General features: G+C 32.1%; 1 protein-coding gene across 1 annotated transcript; it reads left to right on the top strand.

Moving 5' to 3' along the window:
* Positions 1–792: 792 nt before the first annotated feature.
* Positions 793–24,050, top strand: metro (membrane palmitoylated protein 7-like protein metro). The gene is made up of 11 exons (XM_088231390.1): positions 793–1,303; positions 2,403–2,674; positions 3,786–3,917; positions 6,601–6,630; positions 14,775–14,942; positions 15,996–16,192; positions 16,701–16,816; positions 19,247–19,624; positions 21,302–21,472; positions 22,777–22,949; positions 23,754–24,050. The coding sequence occupies exons 1-11, from the start codon at positions 1,258–1,260 to the stop codon at positions 23,928–23,930; spliced, it is 1,860 nt and encodes a 619-aa protein (XP_088087516.1). The 5' UTR covers positions 793–1,257; the 3' UTR covers positions 23,931–24,050.
* Positions 24,051–24,710: the final 660 nt, after the last annotated feature.

Raw genomic sequence — 24,710 nt, 5'->3', positions numbered from 1 at the left:
CTCAAATAAAACCGCAAGTTGAACGTTATTAAATATGATATATTTTTATTTACCGTATTTTTCGAACCAAGACGCACTTTTTTGCTTTGAATTTCAACCAATAATTAGAGCGTTTTATCGTCCGCAAAATACGGTACTTTTTTAACAAATATTATTTGATATTATTTTGAAGATATCTCATTTTTTGAAAATTTGTTATTACCAACTTGTGCCAGAAACTTGATTTTATCATAATAATATAATAGGTTAGTTATTACAACAAATTTAAACATCAAAATAAATCTTGAAAAACATGTTCAGCAAATTTGAAAATAAATCAACCGGAAGATGTCGTGATCAGCCAGTGTCCGCTGTCTGCGGTGTCCACGCATGCGCACTGATTCACGATCAGTTCGCGAATTTATCTCATCCCTCACTGTATTTAAGTTTCTGCCACCCAAACAAAATATTACATCAACGACACGATAATTACAATCTTTTGTTTAGTAAGAATGAGCTTTTTGCCGTGGACAGTTAGGTCCATTTATATTTTAGTTTGTATGTGTCTATGAGTGTTACTGACAATTTGTTATTGTTCCAAAAAATAACATGTTTTAATACCTACGTACAAATAGTAATATAATATTTACGACTTCATTTTAGTAGGATTTGTAAAAGGTTTTTAGAAGCACGTTATACAAAAGGGGTTTTTGGGAATGGTCACACTGTATGCATGTTTACGTGTATGTAAGGAACACGAATGTAAGTATAAGTAGTGTGTGTGTGTGTGTGTGTGTGTGTGTGTGTGCGAGCGAGGTGTAAGGGTGAGTTTTTGGTCGGGGCGCGCGTGCAACAATTTTATATTTAAGTCCAATGCCAAATTGTTTCACAAACTTTTGTCAAACGCACCCCGCTTACCTCAACCAATAATCGTTCGAAGCAGACCATGTGTTAATTCTCAATTGATAATATGGTATGTCAGTCCAGTTAGAGTATTTCTCTAATTATTTTTGACGTATCTCGTTACAGTTGTCTTCCCCATTCGATATCGATTGGTGCAGTGTGGATTTGGAGTAAGTCTCTCGATCTCGCTGAAGTGTGGAGCGTGCGTTACTTAGGTTCCACTGAACTGCGAAGTAGTTTCAATATCTATTTCAATTTCTACATGCCGAGGGATGGGGGATGAAAATCATTTTTGTGAAATAGTAATCGCACGCGCGAGCCATGTGAGAAAATTCTAAATATAACATAAGGCTGAACGATTTTGACACTTCGACTATGACAACGGTTATGGATGAAAGCCTCTCCGAAAACTGGGATCCAGGTTCGTTAATCAATTTCCAGCACCTTACTGCTCTAAACATTAAGCTCACCATCTCTTGAACAATATTATTATCAAAACTAAATACTTGAGCAATTTCTTGTTTTGAAAATTCTTATGATTTACTGACATTTCTTTTTTAGACCCATTTTTAACTAGTCTCAAATAATTTTGCAACACCGAAGGGGTGAGCGTTAAAAGGATGAGCACCCTTAACACTGCAGTAGTCGCTTGTCATCTAAGATATGCCAAGACAACCGTTTTGTGCTGCTCGGTCATGTTCGAACTTGCAAACTTTTCCTCTAGATATCCTTAGACCCATGCGCCAGTAGTGTTTTATTGTATCATTTATGTTTACCTATTTTATTAAAGTTTATTGGTAGATAATCAGTGCTATTGCACAAATTAGAAGAGGCATCTCACAGATGACACGACTACATTTGTGCCATAAGGAGGCGCGACTACTGGAATGTTAAGCGCTCTATGTGCTTTATTTCTTCTTCAACTTTCTGTAGACTCCAGAATCTGTTATTACGAGATTACCCTCTTGCGATGCTGAACTCCACCTATCCCCAGCATTTTTTAGGGCTCTCTGGTAAACGCTATTCATCTGGTATTCCATGCAGAGCTGGGTGGGATTCTTGTGGAATTCATTCTCTGTACATGTTGGTACCAGTATCGTCGCCCCCATCTAACCACATCTTGAACCTCACAGACCTCTCGGATCGTCATGTTCTTTACATGATCACTTCCAGAAATAGCAGGCAGAATTTTCAGTTCTGTTGTCTGTAGCATACATTTGGTCTTGACAGTGTCTGCCCTCGCTTCAGTGCCATACGTGAGGGTACGTCGCACACAGGTCTTATAAATGCGTATCTTGCTATCTGTTCTTATATCTTTATTCCTCCAAATGACATCTCCCGGGCAGCCTGCCACAGCTGCAGCTTTATCTACCTGAGGCCTCAATTTTTAGGGAGGCCATAAGAGCTGAGCAGTTCACTGACAAGATACCTGTAATGTTTTTTAATTTACGCTTGTAAAACTATTTTGCTTTGTGAATAAAGTCTATTATTTCTATTTCTTCTTGTTTTATGTTTTACAGCCCTCTCCCGCCTACTAACATCCCTAAAAGACGTTCAAGGGGGTGAAGATTTGATATTCCTTAGCGAGCTTCTCCAGTCTAAGCAGCTTCACGCTCTAGTCCATGTTCACAATAAAATTGTAGCCAAAGGAAAGGACGAAAGGTTCTTTCCGCTTTTATCTAATTCCATGGAAGTGGCTTTAGAAGTTCTTGAACTTATTTCTGCCTCCAACCGACAGGCTTCACCGATACAAGAAGAATTATTTAAATTACTGCAGACACCACATGTTCAGGTATTTATTTTATCAATGAAATAATGACTTAATGTATTTATAAAAATCTTGTATTTAATTTAAACATTTTGATTTGATAAATAGAGTTAGTTATCTCAACCCTTTTCTTGGTAATATATGATCTCATTTTTTCTCATGAACTAAAACACGAGTAAAACAACATTCAGTTAAATCTGCTTTACATTTTTCATTCTTACCTGCATTATCATAATTGATAATAAACTATGATTAAAACAAAAAAATATTTTTGTTTGGGATTCTAAAGCCTTTTTAACCATCAAATGTGTAGAAAAAAAAATGTTCTGCCAAGATACAGATAAAACATCATTTAACGCTCTGCTAATGTTTATTTAACTTCCACATACTTATCTACGATTCTTCAATGTCATACTCTTACCCTTAAATTTTAAATAGAAATGAAATGCACATATTTGGAATACCCAGCGAGTGGTTTCATAGTTTTCACGATAACTTCGAGACTAGTATCGTTATTGTAAAATTAAATTTACAATTCTTGTCTAAATTTGTTACAACAGAGCGGGAAAACATTTTTGAGTAGAGAATATGGAAGTCTAGGCATTTACAAGGCTTATGACCTGTCATTGTCTGGTTTATGTGGCCACTTTACACACTGTGTAACATTCACCATTCTGCCTATGTTTAAACATCCACATTTCCTCACTTCTTCCATCTGTTGGCTTTAGTGAAGTTAAAGAGCTGAAACCTTTATCATGTGGGTAAGATTCGTACGGCTAAACCAATCCACCTACTAGGCAACACCTGAAAACAATTTTCCAATTTGCATACTTCTTCTTTTACCAGTTAGTTCATTCAACAATGTTTTGAGCATGTCCAAATATTTGCAGACAGGCTGGATTTCCTCCCTAGGGATTTATTCAGATCTAAATTTAGTGGCCACTTAAACCAGCCAATGACATGTCATAACCCCTGTAAATGCCTAGACTTCTATATTCTCTTCTCAAAAATGTATTCCTTCGCTGTTGCAACAAATTTAGATCTGAATAACTCCCTAGGGAGGAAATCCATCCTGTTTGCAAACATTTTGACATACCCAAAACATTGTTGATACAATTCTTGATTTGTATTTTAGGGAATCCTTTGTGCCCATGATGCCATTGCCCAGAAAGACTATTACCCTCATTTGCCGGAAGTGCCTGCTGATGGAGATGACACTGAGGAAACTGTCAAGATTGTTCAACTAGTGAAAAGTGATGAACCTCTGGTAAATAATTATTTTACATTACCAACACTGTTCCCCGTGTCGGGCACAGTGAAAAATACAATTGTGTGAAGTAGAACCGAAACCCCAGATGACTTAACTTAATATCTAGTTACTCTCACATAAAAATACAAAAAAAATCAAATGGAGATTAATCCCCCACATACTACTGGTTAAGGCATTTGCTTAACACGCCTCAGATCTTGGATTCGATTCCCGGTAAATTTTGACCTGACATTGATTTTACTGGTGATTTTCACAGCATATTCCTTGAATTGGTTCTTGAAACGTAAGGTTTTTTTTTTGCCTTCTTGTTTATTATAAATGATCGCTGATACGATGCATTCTAATATTCAGTGACCAATAGTTAAAGATAAGGAAATTATGTCACCATATTATCTAGTCCGTATTTTTAATAATAATACAAAACCATACTTGCTTGCTTTTCTAGAGTATCTTTGTATAAAAATATGTCATAATCTAAAACGATGTCACCAATTATGTTTCCAGGCATATGTCATGTGCAAACAACAACAAAAAATCCATCAATTCATAAACCATGAACACATAAAAACTTTAGTACCCTTAATACTCATTGCCACAATTATGTTCAAATTTGAATGTAACCCTTACTGGATTTTTTGTGAGCTGTTCCTTCCCTGCCAAATTTTAAGTATTCTCTAATTCTCAAAATACATTTTAAATGTATTTCTTATTAAAGACACACATACATAGACAGTTAAATGAACTCACCATTATTATTTTTTTAAGCACTCTTGAAGCTGTTAAGCTGTTCATAATAATAATCAAATAAATTATAAGTTTATTGAATTTTTTAAAATTAGAACATACACCCGTGTAAAAGATAAAAAAAATATGTCAGAATTGCATAATGCAATGACTATTTATTATAATTTGAAAATCCATTTAACTTGAAGGCCCCAATAAAGGAAAAAAAAACTTTTAGTTACTACTCATTTGTCAGTAAATTATATTTCATTTACCATTCATTGTTATTCTTATGTTAATTTTTGTTTTTTATTGTAACTGGCACAATTTATTAAAAGAAACCGTAATGTAGTTTATATTTCTGCCAGGAACATTTACGAAAACTGGCTTTATTTTATTATACTTATGATAGATATTGGAAGCTAGAGCATAATATTATGTTTAATTATTTTTTGCTGGTTAATTTGCACTGCCATAGATGATGACAGTAGAACCATGTTATTTATGAACCATCTGAAATTTATTTTATTTTATCAATTGTTGATTTATTAATTATTAAAGCTGTTGCTGACGGTTTATTATATCTCAACTCTCTGGCTTACAATGCCTTGTTCCAAAAAAAAATTGTAATCATTTGACTCACCGAAAAAAAATTAAACATTTAAATAAACAAATCTTAACTAATTCTGACACGAGTAGGTGTCCAAATTCTAAATGCACATTTAACATTAGGATAATGTTTTTATGTTCAGTAAAGCATCCAGTACAAAAATCGGAAATAAAAATGGTTGTGAAAAGCACAAAAAGAACCTAGATTCCATTAGAAAAAACAGTTCTACAAAAGCAGGTGCTTATTAGAATGGAATTTAAAATATTTTTATTTTTTTTAGAATATCAAATGATAATGTTTTTTTACCCTTTTATCTAAAATTACCCTAATTTTAATTTGGGAAATTCTAATTTTGAATTTGATCCCTACGTAGAAAAACGTCCTCAAACTTAAGGACAATATATTATATTATAAGTATTATAACTTTTTGTATTGTTTCTACTCCTTTTGCTTACTACCGATGGTATACTAATATATATAGTATATACCGAGGTTTCAAAATCTATTACCCTAGTTTGTTTCCAATCCAATATAGGTAATTATGAGAGATTGACTTCAGTAAAGGACAATAAACAACTCTGCTAAACTTTGGAACTTTGATTTTACTGTTTGTTGTTTCTGTATTGCCCAATTTTTTATAAGTATTTTAAACATTTTAAATATATATCAATGATTCTCTTTCCGTCCAACCATAGAAAATATATCTAGTCATAAATACATTATGCTATATTTTGTTTTTCATAAATAATTAATACATATTTTCTCTTAAAACTTAAGACTGCTTTCTTTCCAACGACCCAAATTATGCAATCAAAAAGTAGGAATCATATAAATGCATAAATTATGAAAAATTAGAAATATCAGGAATGAAATGTTGTCATATAATCACATTTCACAAAACATTTTGAAACTGACAACTTTCAACCCACAACCTTACAATCGTTTCGCTAAATCAATGCGACAGTGAGGCATCTTGAATATTGCAGTTCTGAATAATTACATTTTTGTGTTAATATAACTTATTTTAAATGTATTAAATACTAGAAAAGAATAAGCTTTGTCCTTTAGTTGCATTTTTTCAGTTATCAAAAGAGTCTTTTTCAAAAGAGATTTTTTTAGTTAACAAAAGAGCCATCGTCTCAGTACCGCATATTTTAAGGCGTCCTACTCTTGCATTGGAATTATATTATATATATACATCTAACTTATTATTTGTTTTAACCCTGCCGTCTTAAGATGGTCAGACTATACACTGTTCTATTGCGATATGTTTTATTTAAGCTTATTATATTTTCCTAAATTACTTAAAGAATTATTCATATTTTAATGTTATTTTTTGGCCAAAAGGGTGGTGCTCAGAGTGCAGAGCCCATAGTGGTAAGTCAATGATACAGTTTAAGTGTTTGAATAGTTTTAAACTGCTTAAAATATTTCGTACCCACCGCTTACTGTTGTCAACATCATTTCATGTGTCCAAGATTGTTCAATCATCCATTTGTTGAAAGAAATCATTTGAATACTCATCGCATGATTTATTTCACAGCAAATTGCTAGCAGTTATGTATAGTGAATATCAATTTAACATTATTTCTCATATCATTTTCATATATTTCATCGACAAAACAACATAATTTAGTATATTTGTACCTCGATACATCACAATTTTTTTTACCACAAAACCTATAGCTTTTTGTCATTAACATTTCGAACATACTAATATTGCCACCAACAGGATATAGCTAGATACTTTTTCCACTGTCATCTGTAATTCACTTGTTTATTTTATTTGATCCACAGTTTGTCCGTTCGTTTTTATGAACATGCTTGTTATTTTAAAAAATTCTAACGCACTTAATTTTTTTGTTCATATTTCTTGATAAAACTCCGTAGTAACATGGTACTTTTGAATAATACAAAAATCCTTTATTTATTTATTCTGGGTAACTTCTAAAGCGCCATTTTTGTGAAAATCACCTCAAGGGCGCTGTACATTTGCTCCTTTAGTTTTCAAGAAAAAATACATAAACTGCAGAAATGACCTCTCTTTTTTGCACCACAACAAGCCAGGAGGCCCAATTAGTGGTGAATTACATCCCAGAACATCCAGGCTTGAGAAACAACACATTAAATTTTTGTATTCTCACCGAGAATTAAGTTGGAATTGTACTGAAAGTTAAGCTAGTATTGACATTAAGATGTTGATTGTTCCGTTCAGTGGCATACATGCAACTAACTATTAAGCAATGTGGCAGGCCACAAAAACATTTTTAAACTGTCAGCATGTGGTGAGTTGAAAAAACTGACACGCGATGGCGAAGTCTGACAAAACTCGTGTGTTTATTCAAAATATTGAATACATGTTTAAATTTTGTGCTAAACTTCGCTGCTTTGTAGATGCTCCGGAACCTTTATTTTTTACATGGTAGATAAGTTCCATGCAGTACCATGTAAAAAAAGTTTACCAGAAAAAGAACAATGTTGTATGGGTTTCCTTATACCAATCAATTCAGGATTTTTAAAAATTAAATTGTCTACTATTTGTTGTACCTTAATTTATTTAAAAAAAAATATTCCATGACAAAAAATTGTAAAATAGATTATTCACTATCACTATCTGGCAATAGGCACTTGTTTTTTTAATTTTGTTTTTTATGGGAGTTGCTTTATTATTTACCTTGCTTATAATATACAAGGTTTATATTTCAAAAAGTGGATTTTTCTGCAATAAATTATATTAAAATTTATCTAAACTAGTGGGATCAGGAGGGATATATTAATGTGGGCTAATCAGGAACTTCTCAGCATTTGCTCACGTGGAGAGGAAACCACTTAAAACTCTTCAGGAGAAGCCGGCCTGTTGGCAGTAGCCAACAGGCCTTCCGTTCGACTAGAGGAGTGTTCGGCATTTTGTTCCCTACTTTGGTTTATATTACCAATTTCCTGCGCTATATTTATCATGTATGATACTACCTCTCGTGTGAGTTCTTTGTTACCTATCTCCGATGGGATGTCGCATAGATCTTCACCCAGGCCTCTGCATCGCGCCTTGTAGGCACTTGTTAGGCACTTGTTTATTCACATTTGGTATTACACATAAGCGGTCAAATCACATTGAAATTGTAGAGCTCGTTCTACATTGTAATCATTTGCGAGGAAATTATTTGTAAGTTTATTAGCGGTGTGAGGAATTATCTTATGCATCGCCAAATTCATGTTCAAAATTTTTTTTTGGTAGCGTTATTTCAAAACTGTGTAATAAAAAGTTCTTGTGTATATACATACACCTTCGGCAACATAAATAGCCGAACCCATAAAAAATAGACCTTAATTTTTTTTTTCCGTTTCATTCTAACACATTTTCCAGTTTTATGAAACGAAACACTAATTTTTACAATCGAGACAAAAAACATTTAAAAAATTATTTTTTTTAAATTTTAATTTTTAAAAAAAGAAGTATTTGCGTTCTTATAATTTACCCAAATATTTCAATTTTGGGGACCATTTTCAACGAGTTGTAAATAACTCACTATTAGAAAATGGAAATCGGGTTGGGGTAGAGTGGGGTTCGAACCTCAGACCTCTGATCCGTGAGTCCGCAACACTTTAACTGTTATGCTTTAAACTGAAATATTGGATTTTAAAACATTTATTTAGTAAATAAAACACCCTAAAGCATCTTTTAAAAATACTTTTTATTTAATTAGGACAACATTAATATTTTGTATGACCGCCTTTGGCCTTTATCACACTATTTTTGGTCTTGGCTTGGATTTGTACAGCTTACTCAAAAATTCTGCTTAAATTTCTTCATACCATTCTTGTTCCATTACATTATTTCTTTTTCCCATTACGGCCTCTAGATTTTCTATCATGTTCAAATCTGGCCATGAAAGGGAATTATTTCTCAATGATTCTTTGAGCTGCAATACCTGATGAAGAAAAACACTAAAATTAGTTTTAAAAACGTTGAAAGCAATAAGGTAAACCATCAATACGCATTTAAAAAATTGCACACTCACAGAACAAGCCCGATGGCAAGGCGCAGAATCATCCTGAAATACAGGGTCATCAATTTCTTCCGTTATGTTCTCAATTGTTGGCACAACACAACACCCTCTAAAATTATTTCATTATATTTTTCAGCATTCACTGACCCTTCTATCATTATTAAATTACCAACACCCAATTTTGAGATGCATCCCCACACCATGATATAAGGTGAATGTTTAACTGTGGGTGCAAGACATTTGTCACTATATTGTTTTCCAGTTCGGCGACGAACTGTCTGCAAACCGTCTGGACCAATCAAATTAATTTTTGATTCATCAGAAAATACAACTCTTTTCCATTCATTCTCTGCCTATTTTTTTTTCGCTTATTCCAAACGGTTTTTTTTTTCATTTTCTGATTCAATAGAGGTTTTTTTGCAGGTCTTCTGGCCAGTAATCCAAATTTTAGTAGTCTATTTGTGACTGTGTGTACACTAACACTGACACCGGTGGTTTCCTGTAGTCGTGCTGTTAGTTCTGGAGCTCTGGTTCTGGACTTCTTAATGATAATTTTTTTAGAACACTGTCATCACGTTTTGAAGTGCAACGTTTTAATCCTGTGCTCCCTTTTCGATTTAGTGTCCCACTTTCTTTGCATTTTTACAGAAATCTCCTCACAGTTGATTCATTGCACTGTATTTGCTTTGCTATATCACAATTAGAAAAGTATTTTTTAGATAACGCAACAATAACTGTTTTTTTTTTTCCAACGAAAGTTTTAGTCTCAGACATTTTGCTTTAATAAAATGGGGACACTCCAAGAAAACAGCTAATCACTGCCAAATCAGGTGGATAACTGAAGAAATTTAGGGCTTTCCAGGTTCGTAAGTAGCTATTAATAGTTCCTAGAAGTGATAACCCATGACTCAAACCTAGGTTCAATTACTTTGAACACCTAACGTGTAATATACTCGTACCATTTAATCCTTATTTTCATGGTCCCTTAAAAAATGTTAAATTAAGGTTTCACTGTGTTTAAATACTTACATAACATCACTATGATTATTTCATTTCTTTATTTATTTTTAAATATTAAAATCCTATTTATAGGGTCATGTTTAGTCGTAAATATGTTTTTTTATTGAAAGTATAGATACGTACTCAATTTACACACGTGACACAAATTAATTACTAAAACAAACTAGAACAGAAAATCTTACGAGCTTACAATCACCTCACGGCGTATAATGAAGTTAAAAAAGTATGTAAACAAACGCGTTGTGACAAGTGCCGAAAACACGCTCCCAGCTCGCTTGTGGTTGGCTAGAACGCCTGGAACACCATGTCAAAAAACATTCAGAACTTCTGTAGTTGCGGAAGCAGAAACAGATGTATATTGCATCACTAATAGATATTGTACCTTTGATGGACTCTTCTCTGACTAATATTAAAATATATATTTGTTTTATGCTTAAAATATGTAGTATTAGAGGAGCCATAAAGTTTAAGCTCAATTTTTAATAATATTTTTGAATGTCATTAAAGTAGTTTTTCCATTATTTACTTAAATTACATGACCCACAACCACATACTTACTAATTATTTTAATAAAAGAGAACTTCTATCAGTTAATAAATAAATAGCATATTAAATAACAAAACTTCGTATTAAATTTGAATAACATCACCAAAATTAATTTAATAGACTGACCGTTTTCAGAAAACTAATGTTCCTTTGTTAAGGCTTAAAAATAAACTAACACTAAATATTAGAAATCTTACCAAAGCTAACACCAAATTACAAGAACCTAAAATACATCCGCTAACACGTGTTCAATGTTTCATGTGCAGACTACAGATTTCAAAAAAGGAATATGGGGTAGATATTTATTTATTTATTATTGCCCAAAGAGCTTTTACATAAATACAGAGGTTAAAAACAATTTATAAACATAAAAATTCAATTTAAAATGAAAACAATATATTTTATTAAAAAAATTAAAATACTAAAAACTCAATTATTATTAAAAAATAAAAAGAATAATTAGTTCTTGAAGTTTGATAATGTATTGGTTTTTAACATAAGTTGTGACCTTTTTCTTACAAATGATACATCAAGAGGATACAACAATAGTCAATAATTCATAGCATCTTCACCGTACACTGCACAAATATTGCAAGCAGCTTTGGCAGCTTCTTTCCCTTGATTGAACACAAACAGGAGGAGGTTTCAAAAATGCTCACTTTCGTCTACTTGACATTCCATTTTGAAGGCTTGTAATCAAATAAAATAATGTACCTATGTAACGTAAAAGCAAACGCAACATCTTGTAGAGCAGAAAATTTTCTTTTAAATGACGTTTAAATTACCTTTACCATTTTGTTTTACTTTTGGTGCTCATTTTTATATTGGGAAAAAAAATGAATGCAATTTATATTAATACCTTTAATTAATTTTATTTAAAAAATACTAGAGGGGTAATATTTACATTTTTAATTTACTAAAAATGTTTAAGTTTAATATTTAAATCATTTAACATGGAAAATTACAAAGTTCATTCTTCAAATATTAATTTTAACTAACTAACTAACTAACTAACTAACCATCACGCCATTTCCCCGGAGGGGTAGGCAGAGAGGATAGAACGCCACACCACTCTGTCTTGGCACACTTCCTTTGCTTCCTTCACATTCATACATCTTCTCATGCACGCACGTCGATTATTCCGACTTTTCACATGACCACTTTCAAGAATTTGTTGTACTTGATCATGCCATGTCTTTCTCGGCCTTCCTCGACTTCTACAACCAGACACATTCGCATCATAAATCTTTTTAGCCGTTCTTTCATCATTCATTCGCTCCACATGACCGAACCATCGCAAAAGACCTTTCTTAATTTTGTCGATAATGCTTAACTCAGCCTTGCATTCTGCTCTAATTTCGACATTAGGGCACCTATCATACATTGTTTTTCCGCACATTCGCCTGAGGGATCGCATTTCAACAGCATTCAGTCTACTTTCGTCCCTTTTTTTCCAACTCCATGCTTCGCTTCCATACATTAGGGTTGGTACCAGAACTCCATTATGAACTGCTAATTTAGCCTCTTGCGATAGACACTTATTTGCTACGACAGACTTTAAGGCACCATTAACTCTGTTACCGGCACTAACCCTCCTTTCAATATCCTTGTCCATATTTCCATCTCTAGTAAACATACTACCCAGATATACAAATTCTTCGACCTGTTTCAAACTATCTCCATATATTAATTTTAAATAATGTATTTTAAAAAGATCAAGAGTTTTAAAAAAGTATGCATCTTAAGGAGCATGTTTAATACATTAGGTATGTTTTCTCTCATTTTACATGCTTATAACTTCGCAATACTAAAAAAATATTATAATCATATTTATTTAGAATTTACATGTACATTACATCACACCTGCCATATGTATATACTTCTCCGTTTGCATGGCACCATCATCATATCTTTTGGTATCCATATCATACATCACAAAAAGGGTGAAAGTTGGATAAATATATAATGTTGACAGTCTCATGCTGACTGATGTTATTTTGTGTTTATGATCTTCTTGCTGAAGTCACAGACAACCTTGAGTGTTCACCTCAGCAGAATCTGTTTATTACAATGTTTATGTCAAAAAAATGTTATTCATATTTTTTGGATTATTTTATAATTATCCTAATCATCCTTCTTGAAAACAGTATTAGTGCCAGTTCACTAATTCACATAAGTGTTCGTGTATTTGGTTTTTTCTCCCTCACATAAAGCCTGTTCCAGATGTACGATGTGTATGTAAAATAATTAAATAATAGTATTGATATAATTGTTATACAACATTGATATACTATTTTAACCAGCACACACTTAAAAAATGTTTTTTTTTTTAAAGTTAAAATAATTTATTGTACACACCTCGAAAAAAAAACTGTATTTCACAAACCCATTATCATATTTATGAATAAAATCTACCAATTAAACTTAGTAACCATGTGTTATATTGAATTAATTTACATAATTGTTAAATGAACTGCTGCAGGAACAGGAATTTATGAGACCTAATCAATTATAAATAAAATATCCTCAAGATAAAAAAAATCGTACCAAAATTCTCAGACTTGAAGTACATATATGAGGGTGAGTAAAATATAAAAGAGTCTTAGCCCTGGGCATGCAATAGTGAATAGTGAAGGTTTCCACTTTTTTTTAATTATTTTTTTTAATTAAAGAAATATTAAATAATATAAAATATTTAAATTTTGGTGGCCATTTTAGACGAGTTGTAAATATCTCACTATTAGAAAATGGAAATCAAGCTGGGGTCGAGTGGGATTCGAACCTCGGACCTCTGATCCGTGAGTCCGCAACACCAGCCGCAGGACCACAACGCGATTCAATTTTAGGTGTGTTGGGCAAGAATACCAGGAGTAGTCTAGCTGCCGCGATCACTCCCATCATAATGTGTAGTCACGATATCTGAGCAAGAGGTACATGTCTTCGTTGCACATTGTTATCAAGTTTCTCGCTCAGGAAGGTGTTAAACATCATTTCAGATCAGTATAAGGAAGGCACTCTTTCAGGAGCTAAAGTATTTCCTCGACACAAGTTCATGAAGAGTTGTGAGCTCGTTTAAATGAAGGTCACAATCGCCAACCCTGCACTGGCGTTACAGACAGAAACATTCGCAATGGTTTTTATCAACTAGCACATCAATTTTTTGCACAAACGTCAGACAATAAACGCTGCATACTACTGCGATGCTTTGAACTAGGTGAGGCTGGCATATTGCTGAAAACGATGAGATTTATCGGTAAGAGTAGTAATTATTTTCCAAGACAATGCTTGTCTGAAAAACTCTCCCTACAACCCCAACTTGTCACCTTGCGGCTTTCACATCTTTTGCCACCTAAAAGAGTCTCTAGAGGACCAAAGGTATAATGATGACGCAGAGGTAGTAACATGTGCGCGATTGGGTGCAGACATGACCAACTTCCTTTCACGAGAATGGAATCACAAATTTACCTATTTGTTGGGGAAAATGTGTTTCAAAAGCAAACTGTGTGGACAAATGACATGTGTTTATTTTAATGTCAAATTAAAAATATCTTGTTTATATTTGATTCACCCTCGTATTTACTTGTTGTGAGTTGTTTGAGATCTTACATTTTATAATTTAAGTGTCATTAACTATTTAAGACGATTTTGATACATAATTGTGTTTTATTAAACTACTTAATTAATATTTTCATCAATCACTTGTTATTATCAAGCATTAAAAGGACATATTAGAACTGGTAAATAATGTTATTTAACATAAAAACATGTGCTTGAAAAGTGGTTATCAAACAATTAAAAACATAGTTGAGGAAAGTGGAATATTTATTCATCCATACAATTTTAATCACAAATATGTATAGTACATTATAGTCGAGCTGTTTTTACTAAATCTTATTATCACATTTTTACGTATTTTGTCTACATATTTGTCAATTTTATTGATTATAGGGTGCTACAATTAAAACTGATGAAGACACTGGGAAAATAGTAATCGCAAGAGTGATGCACGGAGGAGCTGCTGACAGATCTGGATTGATCCACGCCGGTGATGAGGTTATAGAAGTGAATGGTATTAATGTGGAGTTCAAGACACCGGCGGATGTTCTCGCCATACTTGTAAGTTTAATGCCATTTTTAATTTAGACAGTTAATTAACGTAAATATCTCATATCAACAGAGAGTCATTGGCTGGTTTAATTGACCACTTTACACACTGTGTAACATTCACCATTCTGCCTATCTTTAAACATCCACATTTCCTCAACTCTTATTCCCTTCTCAAAAATGTTTTCCCTCTCTGTTGCAATAAATTTAGATCTAAATAACTCCCCAGGGAGAAAATCCAGCCTGTCTACAAGCATTTGGACCTACTCAAAACATTGTACGTAGATATCTCTTTATCTATGTTTAAATATATATTTATTTCTGTTTAAAAATAAATATATTTTTTTACATATTTAAGTCCGCCTCGTAATGTAGTGGTTGGCGCATTTGCCTATCATACTTAAGGTCCAGGTCCATGAAATATTGCATTTCATTGTTCCTGGACTGCAACCTGAAGTGTGAGACTGATCACCTTCCCTGTCCTTAACAATTGATCAATATATGCTGCATTTGTCATACCATTCCAGTGCCCTATGCACCACAAAGTGTAGATGCTATACTGTAATAAAATAAACTTGTTCAAATATACCAGTCTGGTGATGTCACGAGAGGCATGAACCAGTTATTGGTCTAACAAACTAAGTGGAAAAGAGTGTTACACTGTCAATACATCTAAAAATATTTTGTTAAATGTCCTCAGCACGGGCAACCCACGGGTCACATTATTTTTATTATTAATCATCGTTTATTATGTAAAAAAAATTATATAATGTTTTATAAAATTCACCATATTGGAGAAATATGCCATGGCGCACAGGGCAGCAATTGCAGAGTGCTAGTATTATCCTTGTTTTTTTTTTAAATTAACACAAGAAAAAAAAATTCACTCACCACTTTGGCGTCAGTGGATACGCAGTTATAGCTTTGTTATGTGAGGTCTCTAGAGCGGGCATTTATTTGCAATTTTGAAACTTCACTGATATCTCAAATTCTTTTGTAAAAAAATGTCTTTAGTTTACTAAAATATGTAAGCCATCGATGTCAAGAATTTATATTGTGTTTTAGCAAAATTCTGAAGGAACGATAACATTCAAGCTGGTGCCATCTTATGGGAAACTTGGTCTTCGTGAAAGCAAAGTAAGAGTGCGAGCCCATTTTGATTACTCATCTGCATCAGATCCGTATATTCCTTGCAAAGAAGCTGGACTCGATTTCAAGAAAGGAGATGTTCTTCATATTGTTTCCCAAGATGACGCCTACTGGTATGAATATATAAATATATTTATTTCATTTAAATTCATATGAGCAAAAATATATTTAAAATGTATTAGTAGGATATTTATATTGTGTACTCACCGTAATGCATACTTTTTTTGCTCTGTACTTTTTCTGTGACAAATAATCACAGCCCTAAAGACCATGGTAGTCAATTTGAGACAACTGGCAGTATCATGTTGGGTTAGGTCTCTATATTCCCCCCACCCTTCTCTACATAAGGTTTGCTTTGTAATATTTTAGTAAGTTACTGTTATATTTTATGTTGGACTGTGTGATCATATTGGAAGTCGTCGTCATTATGATCTGTCGAAACCATACTGTTAGTAAGAACTAATATTTGTAACACAAACCTGTAAAAATAACAACATTATGTACTGGGACATATATTTATAGCTGTATCAGAAATGGTGAAAGAACTGTTTTATACCATTGAAATAAAAATATTGAATGTTTATTTTATAACTAATAAATAACGTGATATTTATTTATCAGGTGGCAAGCGAGAAGAGAAGGAGAGAAAATAATGAGAGCGGGACTTATACCATCTCGAGCTCTACAAGAAGGAAGAATTATCCACGAACGGCAGACTCGTGCCCCAACTCTAGATGGTATCCAACTATTTGTATTTGATTTCATTTGTGTTATATTCACCACTATCTTAAACTGTAATAATAATAATACTGTGCATAATACTAAATTTGAGTCATTCTTCGCATTGTAAGTGGGTAAAATTTTACCGCACATAGTGGAAATTATATATTTCCAGTCTATTTCGGTATCCATGCAGTCATAACCATTAAGAAATCAATACCAGTTGTACAAAATAATGCGACAGATTGATTTTCTGTTATTTTATTTTACAATGATAATCTCTGTCCCTCACTATATTTGATGAATGGTAATTCTTACCTACCGATTACAATGCCTTAGCACTGTGGCGGAAACCGTGTTCAGTTGCTTGGAAGAGACTGCGCATTACAGACGTGTCATCATGGATAGTTTCTATACTGAACTGGTTTCAGAACTAAATGTTATTGATCAATTATATTCTTTCATAAAATGATGAAATTGGCATTTAAAAGCATTCATAAATTTACATTTCAATTTCCTTTTATTAGGAAGTAAAAGTCCTGAATAAACCGTGTGAAATATGATCCCTCAAATAGATGCACCCGTTACTGTGTTTTCCTGTTTCATTTTCTTTTTACAAAGCATCCACAAACATATTGCTTCTCTGCCTACCTCATTTGCACTGAGGTAACTCAGGAGTTCAATTCGCTCGTGTCGCGCTGTGTCTCAACAGAGCTTTAATGTTTTATTGAGCACATCTGTTTGATTATTTTTTACTTGTTATATTAATCATATTTCTCCAAAAAGTGTCATGCTAGAAATGGTGGCAAGCGTAAAAAAAATGTGCATATTATTTGGCTATTTTATGGGTACTTGATGTTGCAATTTTCATATTTATTTAAAAATTACGTAACTTTAAATTATACTGTAATAATAAATTGCACTCGAATTCATTTGCATGTATGTGCTAAAAATATTTTAAATATTAGAGAAGTTTACATAACTTTCAATGCTTAATATATTGTTATTTTATTTATATTTGGAACACTAGCTTTGTGTCATTATAATTCAAATAAAACAACTCATATTTATATATTTTTTACCGACTGGTTTCAAAACTGCACAAGCTTCTTTATCATGGTCTACCTATCCAAGCTACCTTACTAACTAATTCAAGGTATGCTTTGATTACGAAGCTTCTGTAGCTTCAAAACTGGTCAGTAAAAATATTTAAAAATGAGTTATAAACAAAATAGTTTAATTTTAATTTTAGTCCCAGCATATTTTTTTATTCCAACATCTATGCATCATTCCTAATGAATGACTTCAATATAAACCAGTGAGAAAAGAAAGTAGGGAAAGTTTATTTTTCATGTTATTTTTTATGAAAAGTTATGAAAGTCTGGCAAGACAAGAATAAAATAATAAACATTACTAACTAAATATTAAAACTTCACCTCAAAAGTTACTACTACTACTACTTCCTTTTTAAAACTCAGAAGCTTCTTTGAACTTGCTTTCTTCATAAAGCTGTGTACATATTGTATTCATGATTTACGCTAATATGTACGTCATATGTTCTTGAACCATCTTGGGTGATCCGATCACTGTTGGTTTTTTAGCAGACACAAAAGAGAGTGATGTGTATTTGTGGAAGGTCACAAACCTGGATTAGTAGTATGTTCAAAGAAAAATGTTTCATTATTACAATATATTTGTATTTATTGATGGTACTACCATATTCAAAGCTTGACAAATACGTCTGCATAAAATATTATAGTGTTTTTAATCCATTTCTAAAATCTATATACAATAATATTTTTTTACTGCCCTTTTCCTCCTTGAGATTTTCTGTAGGCATATTGTGTTAAATTCAATGCTGATTTTTTTGTCTAGATTTATTTTTCTTCGATTTCTATTTACATCCTTCAAACACATATTTAATTGATTTAAACTGAACTGTAAACAATTATAAAACATAATTTCCTTATCCACACTCTACTGGTACTAGGTGGTACTCTAATCACAGTGTATTTCAATCATTTGTTACATGAAGGCAAGATGATTTGTCTTACATTTCAGACATCAGTTGAAGAACTAAGAAATGTTACCAGGAATCGCACCAGAGACCTAATGCTTAGTAGGCAAATGGGTAACCGCTAGTATCTTAGCTTAAGCTTATAAAATAACTAACACATTAATTATAAGTGTATTTCATTAAATATACAATCCTCAAACATTGTTAGTACCTGTAAAATTTATGTAAATGTATTTTAACATTTATACTACATACACATATTTTATAAATTAATTAGCGATGTGTTTTTTTAAAACCTCATATTCTCCTTGCGAATGTGCGATTCTATAAGTATACATAAATGTGTATTGATGCATGTGTGCGATTGCTTTAAATACTAAAATAATTTAATATGATTTGAACATATAAGATTTGTGTTTTGTTTATTTAGGGAATGTGTGGTCAGCACCGTCGTCTCCGATCCTCTGCAACCCCGCTGCAGCGGTCCAATGTTCTCGAACCCTGGCCACCGAAGTCCAACAGCAAGAAGAGAATACCACAAAAGAATCTGACTGCTCAGATGTTGACCCTGCGTCACTCCTTCCTTGCAAACCACCGGTCAAAATCAAAAAGATGATGTATGACTTGACAGAAAATGACGATTTTGATAGGGAAAATATACCGACCTATGAAGAAGTTGGGAGGCTATATCCCCGACCTGGACTAATTCCTCCCCTTGTTCTCATTGGAGCTCCAGGAGTCGGAAGAAATGAACTCAAACGTCGCCTTGTTGCAACTGACTCTGATAAATACAAAAGCCCTGTACCTTGTTAGTATTTTCTTTAGTCGTTTACTAACGGGAAATAAAAAAAATTGTAATGTGTAAAAAAATTATTATTGTCTAGTTGGTGTAACTTATAACAATAATTTATCTTTTGGCAACAGCACAACGCACTGGCCCAGTATTATTTGCTCACGGGATTTCCTAGTGACAAAAATATTATTAACAAATTGTGTGTAGCCATGAAATACTTAGTAAATAAATTTAATTTGACAAAATATAAATATGAGATTATTCCAGTCTTACATATTTCATTGAATTGCATGCTAATAAAAATGTTGTATCTAATTATTTGATATTTCAATTTGTGTCTTTCGATACAGGTTTGCCTAATTATTAAAGAGACAAATAGAAAAAAAGGGAAATGTCGTTGGTTCAAATTTATTAATAATAAATAAATATGCATATTTTCAAGACCTGAGAAGATGCTTGATAATATAGAAGATTTTATATCAAGAAATAAAAATATATAATACTGTTTCTATTCTATCGATACTTGCATCTATTTTTGTTTTTAGATACCTATCTATAACTTTCTATTTCCATTCTTTAAGTCTTGTTCTTTTTACGCATAATGTTACAAGAAACATCCTTACTAAAATTTGAATTGTATCTTCTTATAAATATGTATTTCATGTTCTGCACAATTTGTTCTTAACATGTTGATCGCCATGTCGGCCACCAGTGGCTGACACCCTCATCTCCTTAAAACCAATAAAAAAAATTTTTTTCGATCTAATGTTAAATTAAAAACCTAACAATGTAAAAACATTTCTTGGATATTTTATGAAAATCCTATTGGTGATCAATGTGTTAAGTAATGTTTGTTACTATGTCATGTAAAAGGGCGTAGATTGATATTAAGTAAATAAATAAATCATAAATATAAGCATGGGCCAGTGGAGAAACTATTGCACCTACGTGAACTACCGCATGTTAAAATCATTTCCTTTGTAGCACAGCTGATTAAAAGTGTTGATTATCAACATATCATTCTAATGTCTCATGATTGGCATGGAGTTAATGAAGAGTATGAACCTAAATTTTAAAAAAATGCACGTCATCAGCTCTCCTGAAAAGTAGAGTTATTGTTTGTTATTTAACTATTGTTTGCTGCTATATATATCCTCACATTTGAAGGTTCTACTTTCAATCCCTGGTGAGATCACAATAATTCAATGTGATTTTTCTCAAGCATTAGTATGTTGTGCTGTAATTCACCTTTATAATTGGACATCTTGGCCTGTTGTGGTGCAAACAAATCAACTATGTCGAATGTGTATTTCAAATTTGTAACAGCTGTACATTGTCAGCTTCCTCTTAACTCTCAAACACACCGGTACCTCTATTTACACGGTTTTTAAATAAAAAAACAATTGTGCGTAATATGAATCCCAAATTATTTTTATGCAAGGAAACTTATCGACCATTGTTCTTTTTTTACATGCTACTAGTGAAACATATAAAAAGAGGTTTCAGTGTAATTTCAAAATTGGTTTTGAAATCTGAAAGGCCTTTTTAAACATTTTCAAAATGTATACACCTGAATCGCCAGTGTCACAACCATTTTTTGTTTTAATCGAGACATTTTTTATTTATTCAATTATATTTCACTAATAACTTATGATTTAACGTCACTCTAATGTGTGCATAATTTCATTTCAGTCACTTCTCGACCTCAGAGACCCGCGGAACAAAATGGAAAAGAATACATTTTCGTTAGTCGAGAAAGAATGGAACAAGATATTGCTGCTGGCAAGTTGATAGAATTCGGAGAATATAAAGGAAACTTGTATGGCACATCATCAGAAAGTGTAGAATCAATAATAAGTGCAGGTATGTACATATAATGCATATTTATTTACAGCCACCTACAATTGTTGAAACAATATGTAACCTAATTTTCATTCCCTTATCTAACCCAACCCAACTGTGCGCTATAGGGCGCTGCGTTGATTCTCTGTTCGTAGCGTATCAGCAGTCTGGGGAATATGAAATATTGCAATTAAAAAAACACCTATTAAATAAATATTATACATCGACCTTGCCGGGAAACGAACATAGAAGCATGAATATTTTAAGAGATTCTTTCTTTGAAGTATTAAAATGTAACATTTGATTTTCTGGATAGGGGAGGCCTAGAGGATATTCTAAGGATATTCTACGCCAAATAATAAAAACAGTAAGCTTTTACACATTTCAAATACATGCTTTGTTGCGTCATAAACATTAGTAGGAACAATTTGTCCAATGAGGAAGTTCAGTAGTTTTTTTTATTTTTATTATTTGTTAATAGACTGTTAAACTAAGTCAAATTTTTTTTTTTTTAATTTTTATATATCGTATTATCGGCGCTACGATTTTTAAAAGTTTTGTATTTCTGAAACAACTCCGCGTGTGACGTCAGAGGTTCATTTCCGCTTATTCTCATTCAGTTTTTCCTATTGGTCCAGAAGCGACAAGCAGACCGGAAATCTTCCATAGCTCTCAGATCATAGGTTGATTCACATGAACCAGTGACGTCATTTAAAGTAGTGCGTTTTTATCAAAATATTTTTTATTATTTTTTCTGTACATTTTCAAGAAACTTTGCAGTACAATTTAATGCTCTAATTTTTACCCCGCGTAAGAAAACATTTTTTGTATCCAATTTCCCGTAGGGCTGAAGTTCCTCATTAATCAGTTGACATTTTGAAATCCAAAGCGTTTGTCAATACAATCATAGTGTTATGTGTCGAATTCAATTAAAAATGAATAGATGTGTCAAAGAGATGTAAAACATCTTTGAAAAGAGAATATATAAGACTACGCAATATGAAATATTTGTTTTAAATGCCTAGACTATCCCGTATATTAGTCACAAAGACACTCTCCATCTGTAGGTATGTTTGAAATTTTTGAATTGTCAATTTCTAATATTAACTTTTTCGGAAAATAATTATAAACAGATGGTTTTTTATTCTGGAAATAATCTTACTCTAAAGTAATAAAAACTACAAGTAGACTTTTTTTAAATATATAAGCAGTGTGAAAATGCAAATTTTGAGGTGTCGTTTAAGTTGTATAATTAAGTAAACTTTGTATTCTAATATGGGAGATAATTATCTGTTAAAAAGTATCCACAATGTTTGTATTTGTAGGTTATGTTTGCGTCTTATGTCCTCATCAGCAAGCGCTGAAGGCACTCCGTACCCCTCGAGTGCGTCCATACGTGATCTTCATCAAACCACCTCCTCTGGAAGAGTTCAGAGAAACGAGAATGGCTACTCATGCACGGTCTACATTTGATGAAACTAATTCAAGAGCATTTACTGTACGTAATTTTATCTAAATTCATACTTTTCACACACTAATTTCACTAAGTTAGCTTTTCGAGCCCTTAATTTATTTATTTTTTTTCCTGATATCAACATTTTCTGGAAAAATTATTTACATATGTGTTGTCAGAGATAAAATTCAACAAGAGACCACTTTTTAGTTTTACGGTGTGTAATTAGATTTATATTCAAATTATTTCAACTAACAAAATAAAAATAGAAATTGGCATTTAGAACTTACAAACAACCTAGAACTAACAGAAAAAGAAACAGTTTTGTGTAAACAGCGATAATTTTTTTTCTAATTTCTAATGATTTAAAAGATATACAAAACATATTATACGCACTTAAAAAACATCTTAAAAAATCTGTTCTTACAGCCCATGTGATGAGTGATATGTGATGTTATTTATCCACTTTTATTAGTTTTTTAAATATGTATATTATATCTCCTCATACCAGCACTTTTGCTGATTGGGAATATTTTATACAGATAAAATATTTATTATTTATTTATTTAACATTTTATTTACGTAAACATATAAGGGTGGGCATATTGTTTTAAGGCAATTTCTTCCTACCTACCCATTTATGTAATGTAATGAAATATGTAATTTAATATGTAAAGTAAAACGATGTATTTTGTCATAAATAAATAACTCTATCTACATCATTTTCATAAGTTTTCATAGACAAATTGATGACCAGTAATTTTTTAATACAATTTGTTAATCCATTTAATGTTTAGTTTTATTACATGTATTTTAAAAATGAGTAGGTAAAAATATTTCTTTTTTCAGGATGAAGAATTTGTTGAGATACTCAAAGGTTCTTCTCGAATCGAGTACTTGTATGGTCACTTGTGTGACGAGGAAATAGTCAATGGAGATTTGGCAAACTCTCTTGCTGCCTTGCTGAAAGCAGCCTGGAAAGTACAAACTGAGCCCTTGTGGGTTCCAGCAAGTTGGGTGCAATAAATTTACTATTAATAGTACATTAGATAAATTGTAGCTAAAATGTTATTTTTAATTTGACCTTTATTTGTGTTATTTATAAATACATCGATAGTTAACAGCCAAAATATCTTAACCAACAAATTTGGCTGCATATGTGTTTAAATATATTTCAATTTAGAATAAAATAATAATGTCATAAAATGGAGACCTTAATAACCCTGTGATTATTATTTTTAAAAATAATGAAATTTTCTTATAAAAATACTTGGAAAAAATAATGTTTATTTTGTCTCCTAAAAATTTTACAAAATGTTAATTAATTTTTTTTAAATTAACCATCGACATATGTATTGTCAGTTCAGTGCAAGAAATCACTAACAAAGTCACAAATTAAGTTAAATACCAATTAATATTTAATTAGGTTCTTGTTTATTGAGGAACTTCAGCCCTATGGGAAATTGGATACAAAAAAAGGATTCTTGCGCGCGGTAAAAAATAGAACATTTAATTGTACAACAAAGTTTCTTGAAAATGTATGATATAAATAATCAATACGAATTACTTTGAACAACGTCACTAGTTGAATCAACCAATGATAAGAGAGCTGTGAAAGATATCCGGTTTACTTACTGTAAATGGACCAATCAGCAGAACTGACAGAGAATAAGCGAAAGAGAACCTCTGATGTCACATGCGGAGTAATTTCAGAAATACAAAACATTAAAAATTCATAGCGCTGATCATAAGGTATATAAAAATAATAATTTTGGCTTAGTTTAATATTCTATTAACAAATAAAAA

The sequence above is a fragment of the Micrasema longulum genome, unplaced genomic scaffold, assembly GCF_059751315.1.
Source record: "Micrasema longulum isolate JH-2025_06_02 unplaced genomic scaffold, ASM5975131v1 h1tg000880l, whole genome shotgun sequence".
In the NCBI taxonomy this organism is placed as follows: domain Eukaryota; kingdom Metazoa; phylum Arthropoda; class Insecta; order Trichoptera; family Brachycentridae; genus Micrasema; species Micrasema longulum.
This window is presented reverse-complemented; position numbering and strand designations above follow the sequence as displayed.